Below are 19,577 nucleotides of genomic sequence, written 5' to 3' on the forward strand. Positions count from 1 at the left end.
GAGGCAAAAAAGAGGAGGAGGAGCGATGGGTGTCTAATTTACTGCCACCTTCTTCACCCTACTTGCCTCTTGCTGTATAATTCTGTCACTTTTAGCCTGAGGAATTTATAGATTTTTTTAACAAGATTGTGAATTCTTCATTGGGATTTTGTGTGTTGTCAGCTGGAACTTTGCGGTGGCTTGACTCCCATCTCAGAGAGGAGCACGCGAGCGTCCTGCGATGACAACGAGAGCCACACTCAGGTCAGCCTGCTAGCTGAGGCAGCCGAGGCTGGCCCTTGCAACTTGGGCGACAACAACATCATCCGGCCATATTACAACAATACGGTATGTTCTAAAACACTGACTGCTCAGGAGTAATAGTGCCTAATATGCTTATATTATACATGCAAAACACCTTATATGCGATGCTATATATTATATAAATGCTGCAGTCACTGCACTGTGCAATGAGAAGTAATGCAAGACTTGTATCAAAAAATGTCCTTCAGGATAATCAGTAGCAGTGGCATATAATAGTATGCCACTAATCGAGATCTTCATTTATTCATTCATTCATTCATTTTCTACCGCTTATCCTCACAAGGGTCCGGGCATGCTGGAGCCTATCCCAGCTATTTTCGGGGCGAGAGGCAGGTTACACCCTGGACTGGTCGCCAGCCAATCACAGTCCTCAATTTATTGCCATGTGGCACACTGTTTTCCTAGTCTTCCACCTACAAACAGGCAGGAAGAGAGTTCACTCTGTGCATTGGTTTTAGCACCTTGGTGTATGAATTTGAGTGAGCCCTTTTGTCAGTCATAAAGTCACTTTGTGAGTCGGGGGCCGGTAGCATACACATATAGTGCTGAACGCAGTGGAAATTAAATTATGACAAAATATCATCAAATATTGTTTGATATTTTTTTATTGTACATTTCTTAAGAGTAAAGGTCCATCTCGTGGACCCAATCTCATGTATTGTCTTGTCTCTTGTGTCTTGTGACACCCCCAGTATACTGATGAAGAATTGCACATTACAGGTACTACAAACTACAAGCACATTAACCTTAAAACTGAATGTTGCTCTCTGTACCTATTGCTGTGACCGTTAAGGGTGTGTGATCCATGAGCAGTCCAAATTACCATGCACACCTTCTTTACAGTAATCAGATCGTAAGGTCTGTTCTATAGAGCAAGCTCAGAGCGAGCTGTGTCGCTATCATTGGGTCAGGTGTGGAGAAAGTGCTCCATGTAAAAGACTTGTGTCTCTGTTGTAGCAGCCTTTTATGCAGGACTTTACTTAATTGCCCGCAATTGTCTCTTGCTGTAATAGTGTACACGCTGATGGCACCTGGTGCAGCACGAGAACATGATCTACCCTTGTCTCACATGTAGCTCGCTGCACACGCAGTGAGCAGTGAGGTTTCTCATCAAAGATGTTGCAAAGGTAGTATCAGAACTTTAGTGCTGCCTCTGCTCTCTGTGAAGGTTCAAAAACTTCTCCTCACTGAACCTTTCTCTTGATGGAAGTCTCCACCGGGACCTGAGTAGTCTACCTTTGTTGGTGTGCTGCATCCTGGAAGCGCTCCCTAGGTCTGCGCCCAGTAAAGTTATTACTTTCTAAATTATTTTTTTGGTGTCATGCCAGGTTTCCAGTGCTTCTGATGCTGGTATTGTAGGAGTGGAGCTCTAAAAGCTAGAATGTTTATCCATAGGAACAGCTCAATGCTTGCTCTATTTTCTATGCCGTTGGTTCTCTTTAGACCTTGATAATTCCTGACCAGGCAGGAAAGCTCGAGAAAGAATCCTTCGACATCCCTTGTAAGCCCTCTCTAGGGTGCAATTCTCATACAGGGATTAAAGGGACCGGATAAAAGTTACATTTTTCCAACCAAAAGATATAAGAACACCACCACTAGCTCGCCTATGTTACCAATAGTTAACCTTGGTTAGCGTTGTTAATTTGTTCTAGAAGGTCCGACCAAAATGGATGCTAACCGAATACATTTTTCACATAAAAAATAATGCAAATCTAACAATTAATCCAATAATTATTTTTAGCCCATGAGCGGGACAGTTACAATTACAGTACTTCACTGCAAGTCGGTGATGTCTTGTCACAGACTTTTTTGTTTATTTTTAATCAGTTTGGTGATTCATTTATACGCTCTTTGTGTTCGACCCATTCAGGAAATCCAGCCGCATCAGCGTTTTGGCACCATGGATGACAACGACACGCAGCCAGCCCCTCCCCTACCCCCTCGCACAAACTTTGAGAAGACAATCACTGTTGTCCGGGGCAACCGTAGCCTTGGTATGTCCTCTGTCTTACTCATGGTGATGGTGTCTTGGTGTGTGTACATCGCAGGCATGGCAATAATGGCCATAATAGGTGGTGGTGGTGATGATGACCACCCTGAAGAGGAATGGTGAAATTATTCAGTTGTCATATCAGAGAGGACATTATCCACTGCACTGTGCTCGTGTTTGTGTTTGTATATATTCGCACGAGACCAACGCATTCAAAGTAATATTACACGATATGAAGAAGCAATATTAAACCACAGATGGAAGAGAGCCATATTAGTTTTAATGTTAATATATCTGTTTTTGCATGGTTGAGAGGATGTTGTCCTGATGCACAAGCAAGTTCAGTATATTTTTAGTATTGTCATGGCGCAGATAAACTCCCCACCAAAATAACGACACCATAGAATGTTCCAGTCACAGATATTATGTTACTGCAAGTTTGACGTTTTAGTGGAATCTCTAATGTCATAGACAATCTGAATGCAGAAGGCTAGTTGTCCTCTGATTGTGTCAAATTTGTCAAATAATGGAAATAGAATGAATCTAGTCTGTTGTCAAACTGTCACCATCAAAAAGTCAATACCATAAGTAATCCTGTAACAAATTAACAGTCATAAGCATTAAAAAACAAGTTAACCATGTTAAGAGTAAAATTGTATACTCACGCTTAAAAATGCATGGTGCAGGGGGAGTCTTTTCCAAAACTGCACTTGCACTGAGCAGCCTGGACAGCATTTAGCGCTTTCAAATGTCATTATAAACACCATTTTCTGTTCTATGGTCATCATCATATTTCATCACTGGTACCATTCTGTGTTGGAATCAGCCAAATCATTTGAGCACCACTGCTTGTTGTCTCATGCGATATTTGGAGATCTTGTCCACTCAGTACTTTTTTTGTGTATGCAAAATGACTACCAGGGCAACCAGCTTTAGTGGTTCCACTATAGATACTATGTACGTATGTAAAGCTCAATGTGTCTTTATAAATAATACATGTAAATGTAATCTTTATAAAATTGCATGGCTTCAGTATGGTGGCTCCTATAATACTACAATATAGTACTTTTTTGTGATGTATGGGGTGCCATTGAAATTATTTAGCAATATCTGTGTTTTGACTGTTGGAGATGAGACATTTATGTTTGGTTATTATATGGTTGCTTTGAGCAGATGGTTAAAATGAATGCTTTGGTGGATTTTAATTTGCTTTGTTTTGCCTTGCTCTTTAAAAAATAAGTCTATAAGCGTTCTTTTTTAGCAATAGTAACAACGGTATTTATTTGCAGAATTATACAATTTGTGTCGTAGCATTTCAACTCATTTATTACTGAGTCTTTCATTTCTCATGTTTGCAATTTGTTTTGTTCTGTCCGCTTTACTGGTTGTTGATTGTAATTTCCATGCACTATGATTGTATTGTAATTTGAATGCAATATTAAAAATATATATATAATAAAATATTTATTTGATCAAAAATAAATATTTGGTCCATTTCTTTGACCAGCTTCAAATTATGTACGACCATAGTGTGGTGGATGTGTCTTACATTAGACAGCTGTGTTTGTGTGTCCGTGTGTGTGTGTGTGTGTTTGTGTGTGTGTGAGAGAGATTTACCCACTTCTGTAATCAGCCTATAGCACACAAGTGTTTGTGGAAACGAGCATGTGTTACCCCTCTGCTCACCTGTGACCTATGAACCCCGTGTGTGTGTGTACCAGTGTGAGGGGTGATGCTGTGTGAATGTCAAGCATGTGTCCCCATGTTTGTGTGCTAATCTGCCTAGTGTCTGTCTCGATTATGCTGATTATGCCACTGTCAGGTGTCTGTTTGGGCAACTGTCTGTCTGTTTGTTTGGCATGTTTTCAAAGCAGCCTTAGCCAACCCTCCACTCACCTGGGTGTTTGTCTGTGTGTGTGTGGCTGTGTGTGTGTGCATGCATATTGGCAGGGATGTCGGTGAGCGCTATCAAGGACGGCTCAGGCATGCTGGTGCGCAGCGTGGCCCCTGGGGGCTCTGTCAGTCAGGATGGCAGACTTGGGGTGGGTGATGCTATCTTGGCAATCAACAATGAGTCTACGTCCAATCTGACCAACACCATGGCCAGGTCAATGCTACGTAGACAGTCTGTCATTGGGCCAGAGGTCAGGTGAGGCGCCAGTCACTGTCTGACATGACATTATATTTCAGAATATTTCAACACCTTAAACAATTTTCCACATTTCCATGAATCAAATGTTTCCAAAAGGTCCAAAATCTTTTTTTCAACATATTCTGGCACCTTTCTTTTAATGTACCAACCATAGTGGTACACCCCGATCAGGGTGGAGCAGGACACTGTGAAGTGTGTTGATTGGTTGACTTTACAATCCAATAATATTAAGTACTGTACAAGACTTGGCCACCTTAGTAAGCTATGGTAGGGTTGATAAACCTATACAGTAGGTATGTTGAATTGCTGCGAAATACAGTATGTTTAGTCACAATAAAATGGTCATATACTGTACATACTGGTCAATTAAGAGTTTGATTACATGGGTTTTAACAAGGTGAAAATAATAAGCTTTATGCTCAGTTCTCACTAACTGTTGTAAAATTAGAACTAGTCCATAGCAAAACTAAATACATCTAAAATAAAGCAAAACCGTGCACCCCAGATTCTATAGTTATTGTCAGAATTTTTGCTCTGTGACATCACTGGTGTCCTTCTGTAGTGATATCACGAAAAAGTGTCAAGTTGCATTATTAATATTTGAGCTTTTCACTGAGCTGAATTCTCATTTGCATGATAATGGTTTAACAAAACCATTAAACCATTAAAAATCTAAATTTGAATCTAAATTTTTAGGTGTTTAACTTTTGAGTTCCCACTGTTTACTTTACATTGGTGCAGAACTGCTTCATACTGAAAGTTGATTTAAATATGTTCATAGCTACTATAGTATGCTACTATATGTAGACATTGATATATCACCCATCTAATGTAACTAAAAAAAAAGGTCCATGTTACGTACTTCTTTTCAAGCCTGCCACAACAATCAAGTTGAGTTTGCTGGACATTTTCAAGAGCACTTACTAATTATTTCTAGCACTGGCAGTTGTCATTATGCTGATTGAAGATGGCCCTCACCTCCGTCACACTGCTGCTCTGCAAAACACCCACTCATTCACTTTTACCTGCTCATACTTGCTTGTATACACACTCACCCATGCACAGCCTTTCAATGGTCTAACCTCCCAAAACACCTTTTTTCCAGCTATGGGAAATATCTCTGAATAATTCATTCCTCATCTCACCTTGGAAAACTACGCTTCTGACTAAAGTAACGTTTTAAAGAGTTGCCCATAGATGCACGCAAGTTTAACACACATATGCCTGCATACAAATGCTCACACTGCCTCCTGCTGACTGAACCGCAGACAAAAGCCTCTCGATAGAAGACAGACTTGAAGAGGTGAGGGCATGTCACTATAAAAAGTGCCTCTGCTGAGACAAGCCAGACGGTCCACATGGCTCAGCCACAACAGTTTAGTAGCCACATATTCAATCTGCTGTCACGAAGTGGAACCGGGAAATTGGCCCGTTCAGCCGATTCAAACAGCATGTCCACTGGCAACAGGAAGGAAAGTGAGAGGGCGTTTTTAATGATGTCCTTCACACTCATGTTAAATGAAAGGACACTTGGATGGCTGCAGGGTTTCAAAATAAGACATGTAAAGCATTTCCGAGTCGTTTTGTGCGTTGCTTTCTGCAATTTAGTGTGTTTGTTGTACATGGTAAGAGGGATGAGATCTCAATGAATGTTTTTTTTTGTTGTAAAATCAGACACAAAAGGCTTGAATATCTGTCCTGCTTGGTTTGCAACATAACATGGATTTGTGCAAAAACAAAATAAGTCAACATGAGTCACAATAATAACATGTGGTACACATCGTAAGATGATTTTTAGAGTTTAATATGGCCTGAAATTGCCAAAAGAGAAAATGAATTTTCAATGAATGATGTGTCACATTTTCGGGAATTGTTTCTACCGCTTGTATTCTGGGATGGGGGAAGCTTCCATTGTAATCAATAGGCAAAATGAATCATTTTTTTTTTTTAACACCACAATTTAATAAGTTCTTGCTTAACACATGTTGTCATTAATACATTGCGTCTCTTCAACCACATGGACATCTCCATGGTAGGTAGTGCCCATGTTGTTTGATGTATTTGAATTTCCAACTTAAAGTGCTCATACTAAAATGTCATTTAAAAATAGGAACTACTGGTTTATGACTACTCGTATTTTTGTTGGCTGTGTTGACTTATTTATGTCAAATAGTAAATCTATACTGCTATACAAGCTGTGCAGTGACTTATCTAAAGCATATCCAATTTCCATTCCAATGTGAGTAATGCATGTGTTTTTGTGAGTACAATGTTTTCAATGTTTTCATCCCCCCCCCCCCCCCCACCCTTAGTATAACCTATGTACCAGCACATCGTGTGGATGACCATCGTAGCCGCCTGTGTTTGCCCCCGCTGGCCTCCATCCCAGAAGACGAGCCTTCCTCCCCCATCCCGTTTCCTCCATCCCCAGAACCATTGTTGGCCAGATCCCCCAGTCCGGTCAAACCGTCCTCCACTTCAGTCCAGTGTAAAACCGTGGGTTCAGGTCCAGTCCCAGACAAAACCTTCTTAAAAGTCCCATTAGAAGACCCAGCCGTAGTCCCTGGAGTGAGCCCCGCAGCTCCAGACTCGAGGTAATGTAAGCTCCCAGACCTCGCAGCCTATTATTCATGGTCACATAATCCCAGCCTAGCGCAAGATAAACCTGTCTCGGCTTTATTACTTTATTGGACTGCAAGGCTGCTGTTGTATCACATATTGATATGTTTGCTGCAGAGAGACTATGAAATGTGCGGCAATACATTACGGCCAATGTAAATTCTTTAATGTGTTCACCTTAGGAATTTATGAGTGTAACACATCTTAGAGCTTCACTTTCACTTGTGCTAATGCTCTGAGTTATTATCTGACACTTTAATTAGCCCTATCCATGAGTATGCTCACTGTGAGTCTCGAGTCCATATTTTCTCCTTTCCATCCTTTGTGCAAAGCATCCTCGCCCTCTCTCTCTCTCTCTCTCTCTCTCTCTTTCACTCCTGCATGTTGAATCTCTTGAGTTATATTTAGCTGTTCGCTTATGGATCTCATTGCTGACTGTCAGCGAAAATGAATTGTTTCGCTTCTGTCTGTCCCTGCTTTCACTCCGTCTCCCTGCCTCCCGTCCTCTTTCTCTCCATCCAACATCCTCCCCCGCCTCGGTCCCATTTTTCTCAGCAGCCTTTTCTTCACTCCTGTCTTTCAATACATTGTCTCTCCCTGTCGTCTCTCCTTCTTGCCTTCTCTGCTCTCTCTTTCTCTCTCTCTCTCTTCGAAATACCACCCTCCCTTTGGAAGTATTTGTTCTTCCTTCATCTGTATACGTTAGCTAGCTATAGGCTCACTATGTGCAGATAGCAACACTATCACTCACCTCCACAGGCTTAATACAGCCCTCCACTGTTAAATATATTCATGAAAAAATACACTTGCTGGCTTATTCTGTCTCACGCACACAAAGAAACTACTCGCAGTGACCTCACTGGTTGAAAATTACATGTTTTTTGGCTGTTTGCATCAGAATGCACAGTATCCTCCAATGCTAGTCTTTGAGGATTGCACAGATTTAGAGCTTCCGTTTTACATTTCTGACAAGGTTCAAAACTAAATTAGATATGTAGATTACCACCTCACACCTGTGCCTATAAGCGTCAATGATTTGTCCATCCATTTTCTATATCGCTTATCCTCATGAGGGTCGTGGGGGTATGCTAGAGCCTATCCCAGCAGACTTTGAGCAAGACTGGTCGCCAGCCAATCGCATAGACAAACCATCATTCACACTCACAGTCGGCAATTAACCTAGCATGTTTTTTGAATGTGGGAGGAAACCGGAGTACCCGGAGAAAACGCATGCATGCACGGGGAGAACATGCAAACTCCACAGAGAGGTGCCCGAGTGGAGACTCAAACCCAGGTCTTTCCATCTCATGATTGTGTGACCAACATGCTAACCACTTGCAGCCCTCGATTATTTTTCTAAATAGTTTGAAAAATCTCATAATTATGACCAAAACGAGAATAAATCCACACCAAAGTTTAATGGGTTATATTATACATACATTATAGTAAAGTTACGCATTTAAAGTTACCTAGTGACCAGTATAAAATACTACATATCATTCAGTGCCTTTTAATGCCTTATATTTGTATTTTAGTTTATTTAGCCATTTTATGCTTGAAAATGCTTAATTTAAACCCTGATAGACTGAAGCTGTGAAATTTGTACCGCAAAATGGCAAAGAACGACAGTACATGCCAATCAACAGGCAAGTCAGTGCATTTCTTCCTGTCACTCACACATACAGGTAACATGTAGAGATGCAGTCACGATAAACAACAGAGGTGCTACTTCTGAGATAATGGTAATCCATGTTGGCGTAAAGCATAGTTTTCCAAAATCAAGGGTGTTGTATTCAGTATTTTACTGGACAGAAAAAAGGACACATTAATTTACCATCAAAAATGTGTCTCATACTATTCTGCTTTGTGTTTGTAATTCCTATTACATCGAAAGTTATAGTTACAGAATCTCTGACAAAGAAGGGTCAACGTTACGTTTGCCAACATGCATGTTATTGTTTTTTCAACTAATCAAGTATTGTTCTTCTCAGTGGTCGGAATCCAAAATGCTTACCTCACAAGAAGGAGAAAAAGGAGAACTGTTTGGATGGTAAAGTGGTGAAAAGGGTGGATGGAAATGAAGAGGGAGAAGGAGATCTCCGTCCTCACCCCCCGTTGTCTTGGGATCACCCTAGAAGGTCAGTGAATCTGTGATGCTGCTTAATGTCCTCTTTCATTAATATTTATTCATTTTTCTCCCTTTTTTTCTCACATTCCTTTACATTTTCCCATGATGGTGTCGTCTGTATATCCCGCACACTCCCACTGTGTTGAGGTTATATGTTCGCAGCACAGCACAAACTAAACACATTCATAACACCCACACCAAGCTGTTCTTATGGTATTTATGACTGCATCCCACTTGGATAAATCACATAAGCTGCACTGTGTTCAAAGCACTCCTTTTGTGCATCTCTCCTCGGTACGTATGATATGCTATTGTTTTTGACTTAATCTCTCAGACTCCATCCTCAGCCCAAGGCAACGAATTCAGGGGGAGACTGAAAGAAGGGGAAGAGAAAAAAAAATAGCATTGGAGCAATGCTCCATGCTGTTAAAGTTTCAGGCCTCGTGGGCCTCCATCAGGCAGACAAGAGAAATGCATTCACAATTCCTGAATTATTCAATTTCATTGTTGTCGTTTCAAGGTTTGAAAAGTGCTGACGATGATATGCTAACCATTCATTTCACAGTAATTAGCTGTCTAATGCAATTTTATGCTCTTTTAATGCTCTTTTTAGATGAGGTAATAAAATAGAACATTTGGTTATAATATGGCTTCTTTCACATTGGCCTTAAAAGCTGCTTTTCTTTCTGTTTTTTGAAGCGGGCCACTGATGTATAGTGGTATCTCAGGCATAGCATAGGCGTCTAAAAGCGTATTCACCCGAAATGCCAAGGCCAGAGACTCACTTCTTCCTCCCTGCTGATGTTGAAAGTAATTGTTGCTGTGACTAATGGCAGGAATTGCTTTGTAAAATACCTGCCTGACAGCATGTCAGACAGGCAATTCTTGTGGTCACACTAGACATTGGCATGGGCTTTGCCAATTGCACCAATTTTGCAGTATTTCTGTGTGAAAGAGGGTTTATATGTAAAGATACTAGTAATGCCAGTCGAATTGTGGTCTTCATGAATTTTGAAACTATCTTTGCCAATCTAAATCAAATGAATATGAATACAAATAAAATGCATATACAAAAACTGTACATTCAAACAATTAAAAAGTCAGTACATGTAATTTACCACAGTTGTACGGTGCAGGAAAAGTATGAAAAAGTGGATTGTGAAGGGTTTAAAGTGCTTGAATTTGACCTCAGAAAAGGTGTATATACTGTAGATCAGGGGTCTCAAACTCAATTTACTTGGGGGCCACTGGAGCTAGGGTCTGGGTGAGACTGGGCCGCATCAGGTTTTCAAAAAAAAAAAACGCATTTATTAAAAACAAAAAAATGTAAAAATCTTTGCTTTGGTTCCAATTTTCTACAAGAAAAGCTCTGATAAAACATTCCACTGTTCTCAGATATCTTACTTTTTATTTTTCTACACAAAATAAGATGAAAAATAAATAAATAATACAGCAAATAATAAAAACTTAAGAAACCACATATAGTTGGTAAGTAGACAAATTATTTTTTTCAGATTAAAATGAACAAAGCATTATTAGAGCCCTGTAGACATGACAAAACACGACTATAGTCACATTTATACTCTTTTTATTTACAACATATTGCGCAACTGCAGGGTCTTGAGACACATGCTAACTCGCAAACTAGAGAGCTAGCGACCTAAACGGTAGCCAAGTTAGCCAAGTTATTTCCTTTAAACTTAAAAAGACAAAAACTTACCACTTCCACACGGATAGGGAGGATAACTATTAACAGTTATTTAACCTTTAACATGAACATTAATCAAACGTAATAATTTTTTCTGGGTACATGATACCATACAGCATCCATATCAAACTTGCGCGGGCCGCACTAACATTAAACTTTCATATCAAGGCAAATGCCTCAAACTAGTGTCCTGTGGACCACATTTGGCCCACGGGCCGCGTGTTTGAGACCCCTGCTGTAGATGCTGCATTCATCATCTTCATTGCACTTCAACTCCTGCTGGATTTGTTATCCACAATGCAATATCTATGTGTTTACTGCTGTGTTGTAGAGTGCGTCTCACTCGAGCTCCAGGCCAGTCTCTTGGTATTAGCATCATGGGAGGCAAAGGCATGGGCCAGAGGCTGAGTGGTGGCGAGATGATGAGGGGCATCTTCATCAAGCACATCAGCTCTGATAGCCCGGGAGCACATAACGACACCCTCCAGGTCGGAGACAGGATACTGGAGGTAGGTGCCTGTAGGTGTGTGTCACAGTGACAGAGAATGAGACACAATCTATAGACAGTATGTGCACATATACTATGTTGACACATATTATTCCTATGGTACTTTTTATGGTTGGTTGTCTTTTTCTTTTATCTTCACAAGGCCGCTTTCTTTTACCAGTAAATGGAATTTACCAGTCCATTATGTTGGTTCTTAGGTCATGTCTGAACTTTCACAAGGAAATATTGCAATGGTAATAATATAATATACCAATAATGAATATGACAAAGGCAGTCTGCAAAGAAAAAGGTATTAGTTTGTTCAAAGTACAAGGTTTATTTCCTGTTATACAACATGACCGGGATAAATCTGCACCAATACTAGTCTAAAGTAGCAGAAATAATAAAGAAGGATATATATGCTGATGTTTTGCTAATTCTTGCTAATTTTTCCAGCCATGGGCTTTTCAGTCCCATGACAGTGTGTACCAAATCTGGTAGAGCTGCATACTAAAAATCAAAGGATGCTGGGGGCCACTTTGATATTTTTATGTATTTTTTTCAAGTTGGTAAATATATATATTTATTATTTAAAAAACAAAGTTTAGTTTTATTATTTGTTATTATTATTATTTGTTATTAGTATCAACATTTCATCTTCTTTCCTTTATGCTGTATTTTTTGTTTTGTTTTTTCTACAAAGTGCCACAGGTGAATAAAAAACGACCTGTGGACCACAAATGGCCAGTGGTCCGCAATTTGTACACCACTGGCCTAAACACTTCAATTTGAGGTTTAATAACAGCGCCACCATGTGGTAAAATAGTCAAAAAAATAACACACACAACACATCCATCCATTTTCTGGACCGATTATCCTCACGAGGGTTGCGGCCATGCTGGAGCCTATCCTAGATGTCTTTGAGCGAGAGGCGGGGTACACCCTGGACTCGTTACCAGCCAATCAGAGCGCACATATAGACAAACAACCATTCACACTCACATTCATACCTATGGACAATTTGGAGTCGCCAATTAACCTAGCATGTTTTTGGAATGTGGGAGGAAACGGGGGGGGGTACCCGGAGAAACTTGCAAACTCCACACAGATATGCCTGGTGGGGAATCGAACGTGGGTCCACACACAACACAGTATTTGCTAAATACTCACACAAAGAACAGTTAGCTCACACAAAGGACATATTCAACAAAAACTAATCCATGATTATCCTCCTCAAGATTCTAATCTATTGATTGAATATCATCCTACTAAGGATTGTAGGTAAAACTGATGTCTTTGTAATGTGTCATGGCTCAAAGGTGTGTGGTATGGACCTGAGTGATGCCAGCCACGAGCAGGCGGTGGAGGCCATCCGCAGAGCAGGAGACTCGGTGGACCTGCTGGTTCAGTCCAGACAGCATGGAGCCCAGGTTTGATTGCAGCTTTGAAAGTGCATTAGCATATTTGGCCCATATTCACCCATATTTTGTCATAATTGTATCATAATTCCACTTTCCCCAAAGTCCCTTTTGCTTACTAACCACGAGAGACTTACCCCAACCCCGCAGACCAACTCCGACATCATCCAGGTAAATACCAGTGCTCTGATATTTTCATGTCTTTTATTGTAAAATATTTTTAAATATTTTAAAGTTCATGCCTTTAGAAGACAGGTAGTGATGTAATGTTTCTCCCACCCACGTTTGTGTTGGACTGTGGTGTACCAAGCACTGCTGTCTATATCGTGATGAGTCATTCACTCCTACATGGTATTCCTGACAAATGAAGATGCTGTGGAGGCTTTTTTTTCCCCGTTGCTGGTGATGATGCATTTTTAGAGGTGGTGTCTATGTGTCTCCCCTTATGGTCCTAGGCGGCACAGCCTCTCAATGGTATCCTCCTTAGTATTTCCCCTACAAACCACTTCATTCCTACTCCTTTTAAGGTTGGTACCTAGTTGTGTTTGTTTGTGTGTGTGCATCATCATGGATACTAAATAAAAGCAGTCATGCATTAGCATTTGCACCAAGCTAATTCCCCCCAAAATTTAATTCATGCACATATTTGTGGATCGAGCCCTTGCTGTTCAAAGTACCTCATAAACACCTTGTTTGCTGGAACCTTTTGTTTTTGCTCTTTGATGGAGATGCATAACTCGCTAAAATAAACAGTGCGCTCTTTTGAAGTAAGTTTGCATGCATTTGTAAATGCTGTTCAAAAAGTGATGCATGATTCTGGTCATCTTTCATGTTATTTATAACCCATGTTAAAATAGCATGCATTAATTCATCCTGGGCGTTAGTTTTACTCCCACAAGAAAACTGAACGGGCCTCAGAGGTAGTCCAACTCGAGCCTCAAGGACCCCCTGAGGCCTCTCCAACAGACTGTTCAATAATGCAAAAACATCTCCCAAGGTACCTCAGCAGACTCAACGAAGCCGCGTGACTGTCAAGGCACTAAACTTGGCGGCCAATGATGACGAGAACGACACTGGCAGAAGTAAGCAAGCATTGCTAAAACCACCAACATACACGAGTAGACCCCCCCCCCACCTATGTACTTAGTAAATGCTCCAATTAACACCCGTGTTTGATTAACCACCGAGTTTCTTATAAAATATTGATTGTATGATTCAGCCATTTTCGGTGGCCGAGTGGTTAGCATGTAGGCCACACAGTCAGGAGATCAGGAAGACCTGGGTTCAATTCTCCGCCTGGGCATCTCTGTGTGGAGTTTGCATGTTCTCCCCATGCATACATTCCAAAAACATGCGAGGTTAATTGGCGACTCCAAATTGCCCATAAGTATGAATGTGAGTGTGAATGGTTGTTTGTCAATATGTGCCCTGTGATTGGCTGGCGACCAGTCCAGAGTGTACACTGCCTCTCGCCTGAAGACAGCTGGGATAGGCTCCAGCATACCCAATTTTGTAAAATCTATGATTGTGCTGTTTACAATGAACTCATCATAGATATTAATGCCAGTTGAGCCGTTTGAAATTCTGGAGCATAGTCTAGAATAGACTGCTCGTATCGGAGTGCTGATATCGGAGATTTTAGATTACGTCCGATATCTGATATTCAATATCAATATCGGCTCTGGACACCCCCGAAAGCAAAAATAGTTTTTTTGTTTGTTTGTTTACTTTTGTACTTTTGCCTGTTGTTAGGCATTTAACTCCTATACTGTCATTGTTCCATCATAAAAACATATTTAAATATGCCTCATACATTGGTCCAGTAATATATGTAAAAATTGTTGACCAAGTATTGTGACTTTTGTTGTGTGTCTTTAAGCACTATCATGAATTCAAATAGATCTCCTTTTGAATAATTCCAACTTATTTTTCCCAAGCAGCAAATCATGCCATCACTTGCATTATATGTAGCAATGAATTTGTAAATTTTATTCATGAAAACATCGTAGAGCCACAATATATCCACAGATAAATGACTGTACACTCTCACACGGTCCAGTTTGATTACAATGATGAAGTGCATACACGCACCAGGACACGCCGGCATTTGTCATCCTTTATATGTGCATTCTGCATCGAACACAGTCATCCTTTAGCATTCCGACAGCTCATCTGACATCATCCCCTCCAGACAAATTGCTGCAACACACACCCACGCAAGTACCTCTGGAGTGCTGCTTGCTTCCTCTCCACATGAAGTGTCACTCATTACCTCCAGCATGCCATGCGTTTTTAAGCTTAACCATCATCTACCCTTTCTCCTAACAATCTCTTTTTTTTTGGTAACGCTGTCTCTCCAACCTTTCAGAAAAGATGCTTCAGCGTTATGGCAGCCTGTCAGGGAAGCTTCATATGATTGAGCTGGAGAAGCACCCTGCAGAACATGGTTTGGGGATACGCCTGGCAAGCAATAAGGACGGCTCCAGGGCCCGCATGAGTGTGTACGTGGCAGATGTAGACCCTCAAGGACCTGCTGGTTTAGATGGGAGGATACGAGTAGGGGATGAGCTACTAGAGGTAAGAAGAACAAATACAAAAGGGGGTAAAATGAAAGTGGAACTTCTAAGGTAGAGAACAAACCGTTGTTATTCACTTAGGAAATAAGGGATATAGAAATAATCCGGTCCGGTGTCAAACTGTCACCATCATAAAACTTTATTAACCTACAGTACAGACCATTTTAAACACCAGCACTGTTAATATTAAGATGTGAAAGCAATAAAACACTCAGGAATGACTGCGGTGTCAGAACACAAAAGAGTCCCTGTCAATTGAGTTTGTGCAAGATTTTTGCACAATATGCTGACATTTTGAGTTCAAACTCCCATTTATACAAACACACGGCCATTCCACTTTAAAGGTTCACTATACAGCATATAAAAATGTTGAAAACATGGCGGTACAAGTATGGTTGGTACCGGGTGAGATTGTATCAGTGAGCAGTCGAGGAACAGAGATGACAAGGAATTGACAAGAAAACTGGATGACATATCAGACTGGGAGTCAAATAAATGATTGTTTTCATTCATAGATCAACGGTCAGATCTTGTATGGCCGCAGTCATGAGAATGCTTCCACCATCATCGACAACGCTCCGGCCAAAGTCAAGATCATTCTCATCAGGTGACACACCTCCACAGGCATTTTCACAGTCACATATTGATCTTTATGACCAGGTGTGATCATAGATCATTGTTTCCACAGAAATAATGTGGCTCTAGGCGAAACAGAGGTTAATAACACTGTCAGCAGCAAGACAGACTTTGGAGATTGGAGAGAATTCTACAGAGACCAGAATTTCATCTCACTACAGGTATTGCCACATTAGGACTCCATGTTGTTAACAGCCAATTTACTCAACTCACCTAAAATGTTTAAAAAGCCATAAATGGCCATCCTTCAGTGGAGCTGCCTGCCTGTGTACTGGAAACTAATTGATGTGTGTGCTGGGTTGATGCTTTATACGAAAAAAAATAACAGACATGAAAGCCGAAATGAAACACAAATTACTTGGTTTAGGGTGCATTTATGTACAGTAAGTATTAGCAGCCACTGTCTCAACTCTAAAAGAACAACTACACCATTCTTAATAGTATCTGAAATACAAAAATACATACAACCAACAAAAAAGACTCATTTGGGAATATCCACTGACAGTGACAGTCAAGTCATGTTTATTTATTTAGCCATTAATCACAAAAGAGCCTCAAAGGGCTTAACAACACTCTTAATGCACGTAGTAATCATCCAAACTTACTTATTTGTTGATATGATGCAGGCAGGGTAAGGGCCAACTTGCCACCCTGTCTCCTTCCTGCTGTGGTCGCACTGTGAGGCATTCATGTCTACTTGTAATTTTGAGTGTTTGGCGCTAATTGTTTTTCATTTTTATTCACATACACACTATGGCAATTGACGTACCCCTGGGTGTACATGTACCCCACTTTGGGAACAGTGGTACAGTGATAAGAAATGATTATTTTTTTATAACACTATAAACTATTTACAATTTTCACATTTGCAACTGAACTGTGTGTGTGCACGTGTTTCTTTTTGATGCTTTTTGATGCATTCAAAGGGAAAGATGTAGGCAATGCTCTTATAAAATGCTCTTCCGCCACTTCATATTAATATTTTTCATATTAAAACTGCGTCAAATGTGCCGTCTTCTATTGTGGAGTTCCATCATTACCTCTTTTTGAGTGACCGATTCAGATTCAGCAGAGCGGCAACAGTAAGGTGCGGCATCCTAAAATGAATGTATAGCTTATTTATTTGACATTGCTTTTAATATTCAATCTATCCCGCATACTGAAGTTCTACAGTGTGTATGATTTTTTTTCCCCTCACTTTGGAATTAACCAGGTTTCGGATACTTTCACATAGCCACACAGTCAGGAGATTGGGCGTTTGCATGTGGCATGCGACATGTGGCGTGTGTGGGTTTTTTCTCCAGGTACTCCGGTTTTGTCCCACATTCCAAAAACATGCTAGGTTAATTGGTGACTCCAAATTGTCCATAGGTATGAATGTGAGTGTGAATGGTTGTTTGTCTATATGTGCCCTGTGATTGGCTGGCGACCAGTCCAGGGTGTCCCCCGCCTCTCCTTAATGACGTAATATGGATAAAAGTAATGAGACAAACATATGAATCAATTAAAGGGGACCTATTATGCTCATTGTCGGCCGTTTGTGTTGTAGACTCCTATAGAGCAGCTACACATGAAAGCTATGCACAGAAAGCTTTCTAGAGCTTCCAGATTCTGCATCTCTTTCAGCATCATTTCTATGTATTTCCTACTTCCCACCCAAACAGTGCCTTAGTTCTACTGTGTTTGGTCGCACTTCCAAGTGCTCCAGAGGACTTACGGATACGGATACAGTCATCTGTGTTTACTGAGTGCAGGCAATCTGCAGCCCATATAAGGAAGATTGTTTTCAGATCTTCAGAACTGTAGAACTGAGCGTGGAGAACCATCTAAAACCTTCAGGGCTCACTTCCAAATGCGCAAAACTCATTATCTGATGCTTTGGCATAGTTTAACAAGAGAATGCAACATTTGAAATACATTTACAAGTCAGAAAAGTGGAAAAGCATAATAGCACATTGGGAATGATAGAACCCTTAGTTGCGCCTGAATTTTCCATCTATGCATCAATTTTCTATGCCGCTTATCCGCCCACCTGAATCATAATAGTTCTTAACAAAAATCTGTTGTGGAAAATGTATGTGGGGTCTAAGTACTTTTGTTTGCAGTGCAAATGAAGGCCATGTTACAGTATAATGCATGCAGCTGTAAAGGTTCAAATGATGAGCCCACTCCCTTGTTATTTCCTGCAGTAATTCCACCAGATTGACCTTGAAGTTGCGGTTGCCTTGCACTACTCATGATGTCATCATGCACTAATAAGCTTTCATATTGAGCCCCAGGCGACTGTTTTTAACCAGAGGGTGTTTGAATTTTAATCTCAGTCTAGTGCAGTGGTCCTCAACCGGCAGCATGCGGGCCACATTCAGCCCGCCAAAGACTTTCATTTGGCCCTCCAAACAACAACCAAATAATGAAACCATTCATGGATATCATCTGGCCCTCACAGTGTTTGCTAGGGCAAATGCTGTAGTGTGTCACATGTTCATTCATATTGTGTCTTTAATTGTTTATTCTGTTGCAGGATGACAGAATGAAGGTTGGAGAAAGATTAAAAGCAGTTCTTGACGAGCCTGTGACCCGACTGTCTGCGGAGAAGGTGCAAAGACTCTTGCCACTGGAGAATTTCATCAAGTTTATTTGATTATTGACAGCGCACTCTTTCTCTCAAACACCAGACCGCTGTCAAGCTGTCTATCAGCCACCCCGAGGCTGCCTCCTCATCCTTCACATCAAAGCCTCACAACACAACTTTACCCTGCCCTGACTCTTGCTGCTCCTCTGACTCACCCCTCAGCGCTAAGCAGGCGTCTGCCAAGGAGTGTTCTGATTGGCTGGCATCCACTTCAAGATCTGACCCTCTCAGCTGCCCTGTTGTACCCGGCAGGGAAACCACCATTGAGATTTGTAAAGGAAATGTGGGACTCGGTCTCAGCATTGTTGGAGGATGTGACACTCTGTTGGTGAGAGCGATAAGAAATATTTTAGCCATGATTTGTCACATTTTCTAATTATTTGTTGGATTTTTCCCCAAAAAGTGTTCTAATGTTGTTAGGCATTCCCTTCCCTTCTCCCCTTTCAAACTTCCGTTTAAATAATGTAATCAGGACACAAGGAATTGCACTACAGGCTTAAATGTATTCCTAATATTTTCCACTAGGGGGCAATAATAATCCACGAGGTGAATGATGGAGGAGCAGCACAGAGAGATGGCAGGCTGCAGGCTGGAGACCAGATATTACAGGTACAAAACATATTCAAAACAATAGTAAATAAACTAAAGTTAAACTAATTTGTGATATTGTTTGTTTTTCAAGAGTGATATTTTGTTTGCTTTGACATTTTATACAAGTTCCATAATCCATGTAGATAATGTGTCTATATCTAAACCACTATGCCACAACATAGACAACATAATAAATTTGGGATTGGGCATTCAGATTAAAAAAATGCATAAATATATCTTTGGTAGTGAATGAATTGAGTGAAGAAACCCTTTTAGCTGCAAAGTGCAGACCATCTCTAAATTAAATTTAATTTACACATCCTATAGAAGTACAGTA

At 40.7% G+C, this 19,577-nt stretch overlaps 1 protein-coding gene across 6 annotated transcripts in view; it reads left to right on the forward strand.

Moving 5' to 3' along the window:
- LOC131137511 (multiple PDZ domain protein) overlaps window positions 1-19,577 on the forward strand; it is a 40,689-nt gene that overhangs the window by 13,298 nt on the left and 7,814 nt on the right. For 5 of the 6 annotated variants that reach the window (XM_058085563.2, XM_058085573.2, XM_078793286.1 and 2 more), the window contains 15 exons: window positions 163-327; window positions 2,174-2,297; window positions 4,244-4,442; window positions 6,758-7,039; window positions 9,056-9,202; window positions 11,232-11,409; window positions 12,707-12,817; window positions 12,911-12,976; window positions 13,803-13,887; window positions 15,174-15,382; window positions 15,897-15,988; window positions 16,070-16,178; window positions 18,539-18,613; window positions 18,693-18,977; window positions 19,175-19,258. In XM_058085563.2, the coding sequence (XP_057941546.2) occupies window positions 163-327; window positions 2,174-2,297; window positions 4,244-4,442; window positions 6,758-7,039; window positions 9,056-9,202; window positions 11,232-11,409; window positions 12,707-12,817; window positions 12,911-12,976; window positions 13,803-13,887; window positions 15,174-15,382; window positions 15,897-15,988; window positions 16,070-16,178; window positions 18,539-18,613; window positions 18,693-18,977; window positions 19,175-19,258 (2,211 nt within the window). The remainder of the gene's footprint in view (window positions 1-162; window positions 328-2,173; window positions 2,298-4,243; window positions 4,443-6,757; window positions 7,040-9,055; window positions 9,203-11,231; window positions 11,410-12,706; window positions 12,818-12,910; window positions 12,977-13,802; window positions 13,888-15,173; window positions 15,383-15,896; window positions 15,989-16,069; window positions 16,179-18,538; window positions 18,614-18,692; window positions 18,978-19,174; window positions 19,259-19,577) is intronic. The other variant, XM_058085593.2, reaches the window with a different exon arrangement.

This window comes from Doryrhamphus excisus, linkage group LG9 (assembly GCF_037039965.1).
Source record: "Doryrhamphus excisus strain RoL-2023G ecotype Guam linkage group LG9, RoL_Dexc_Guam_v1.1, whole genome shotgun sequence".
In the NCBI taxonomy this organism is placed as follows: domain Eukaryota; kingdom Metazoa; phylum Chordata; class Actinopteri; order Syngnathiformes; family Syngnathidae; genus Doryrhamphus; species Doryrhamphus excisus.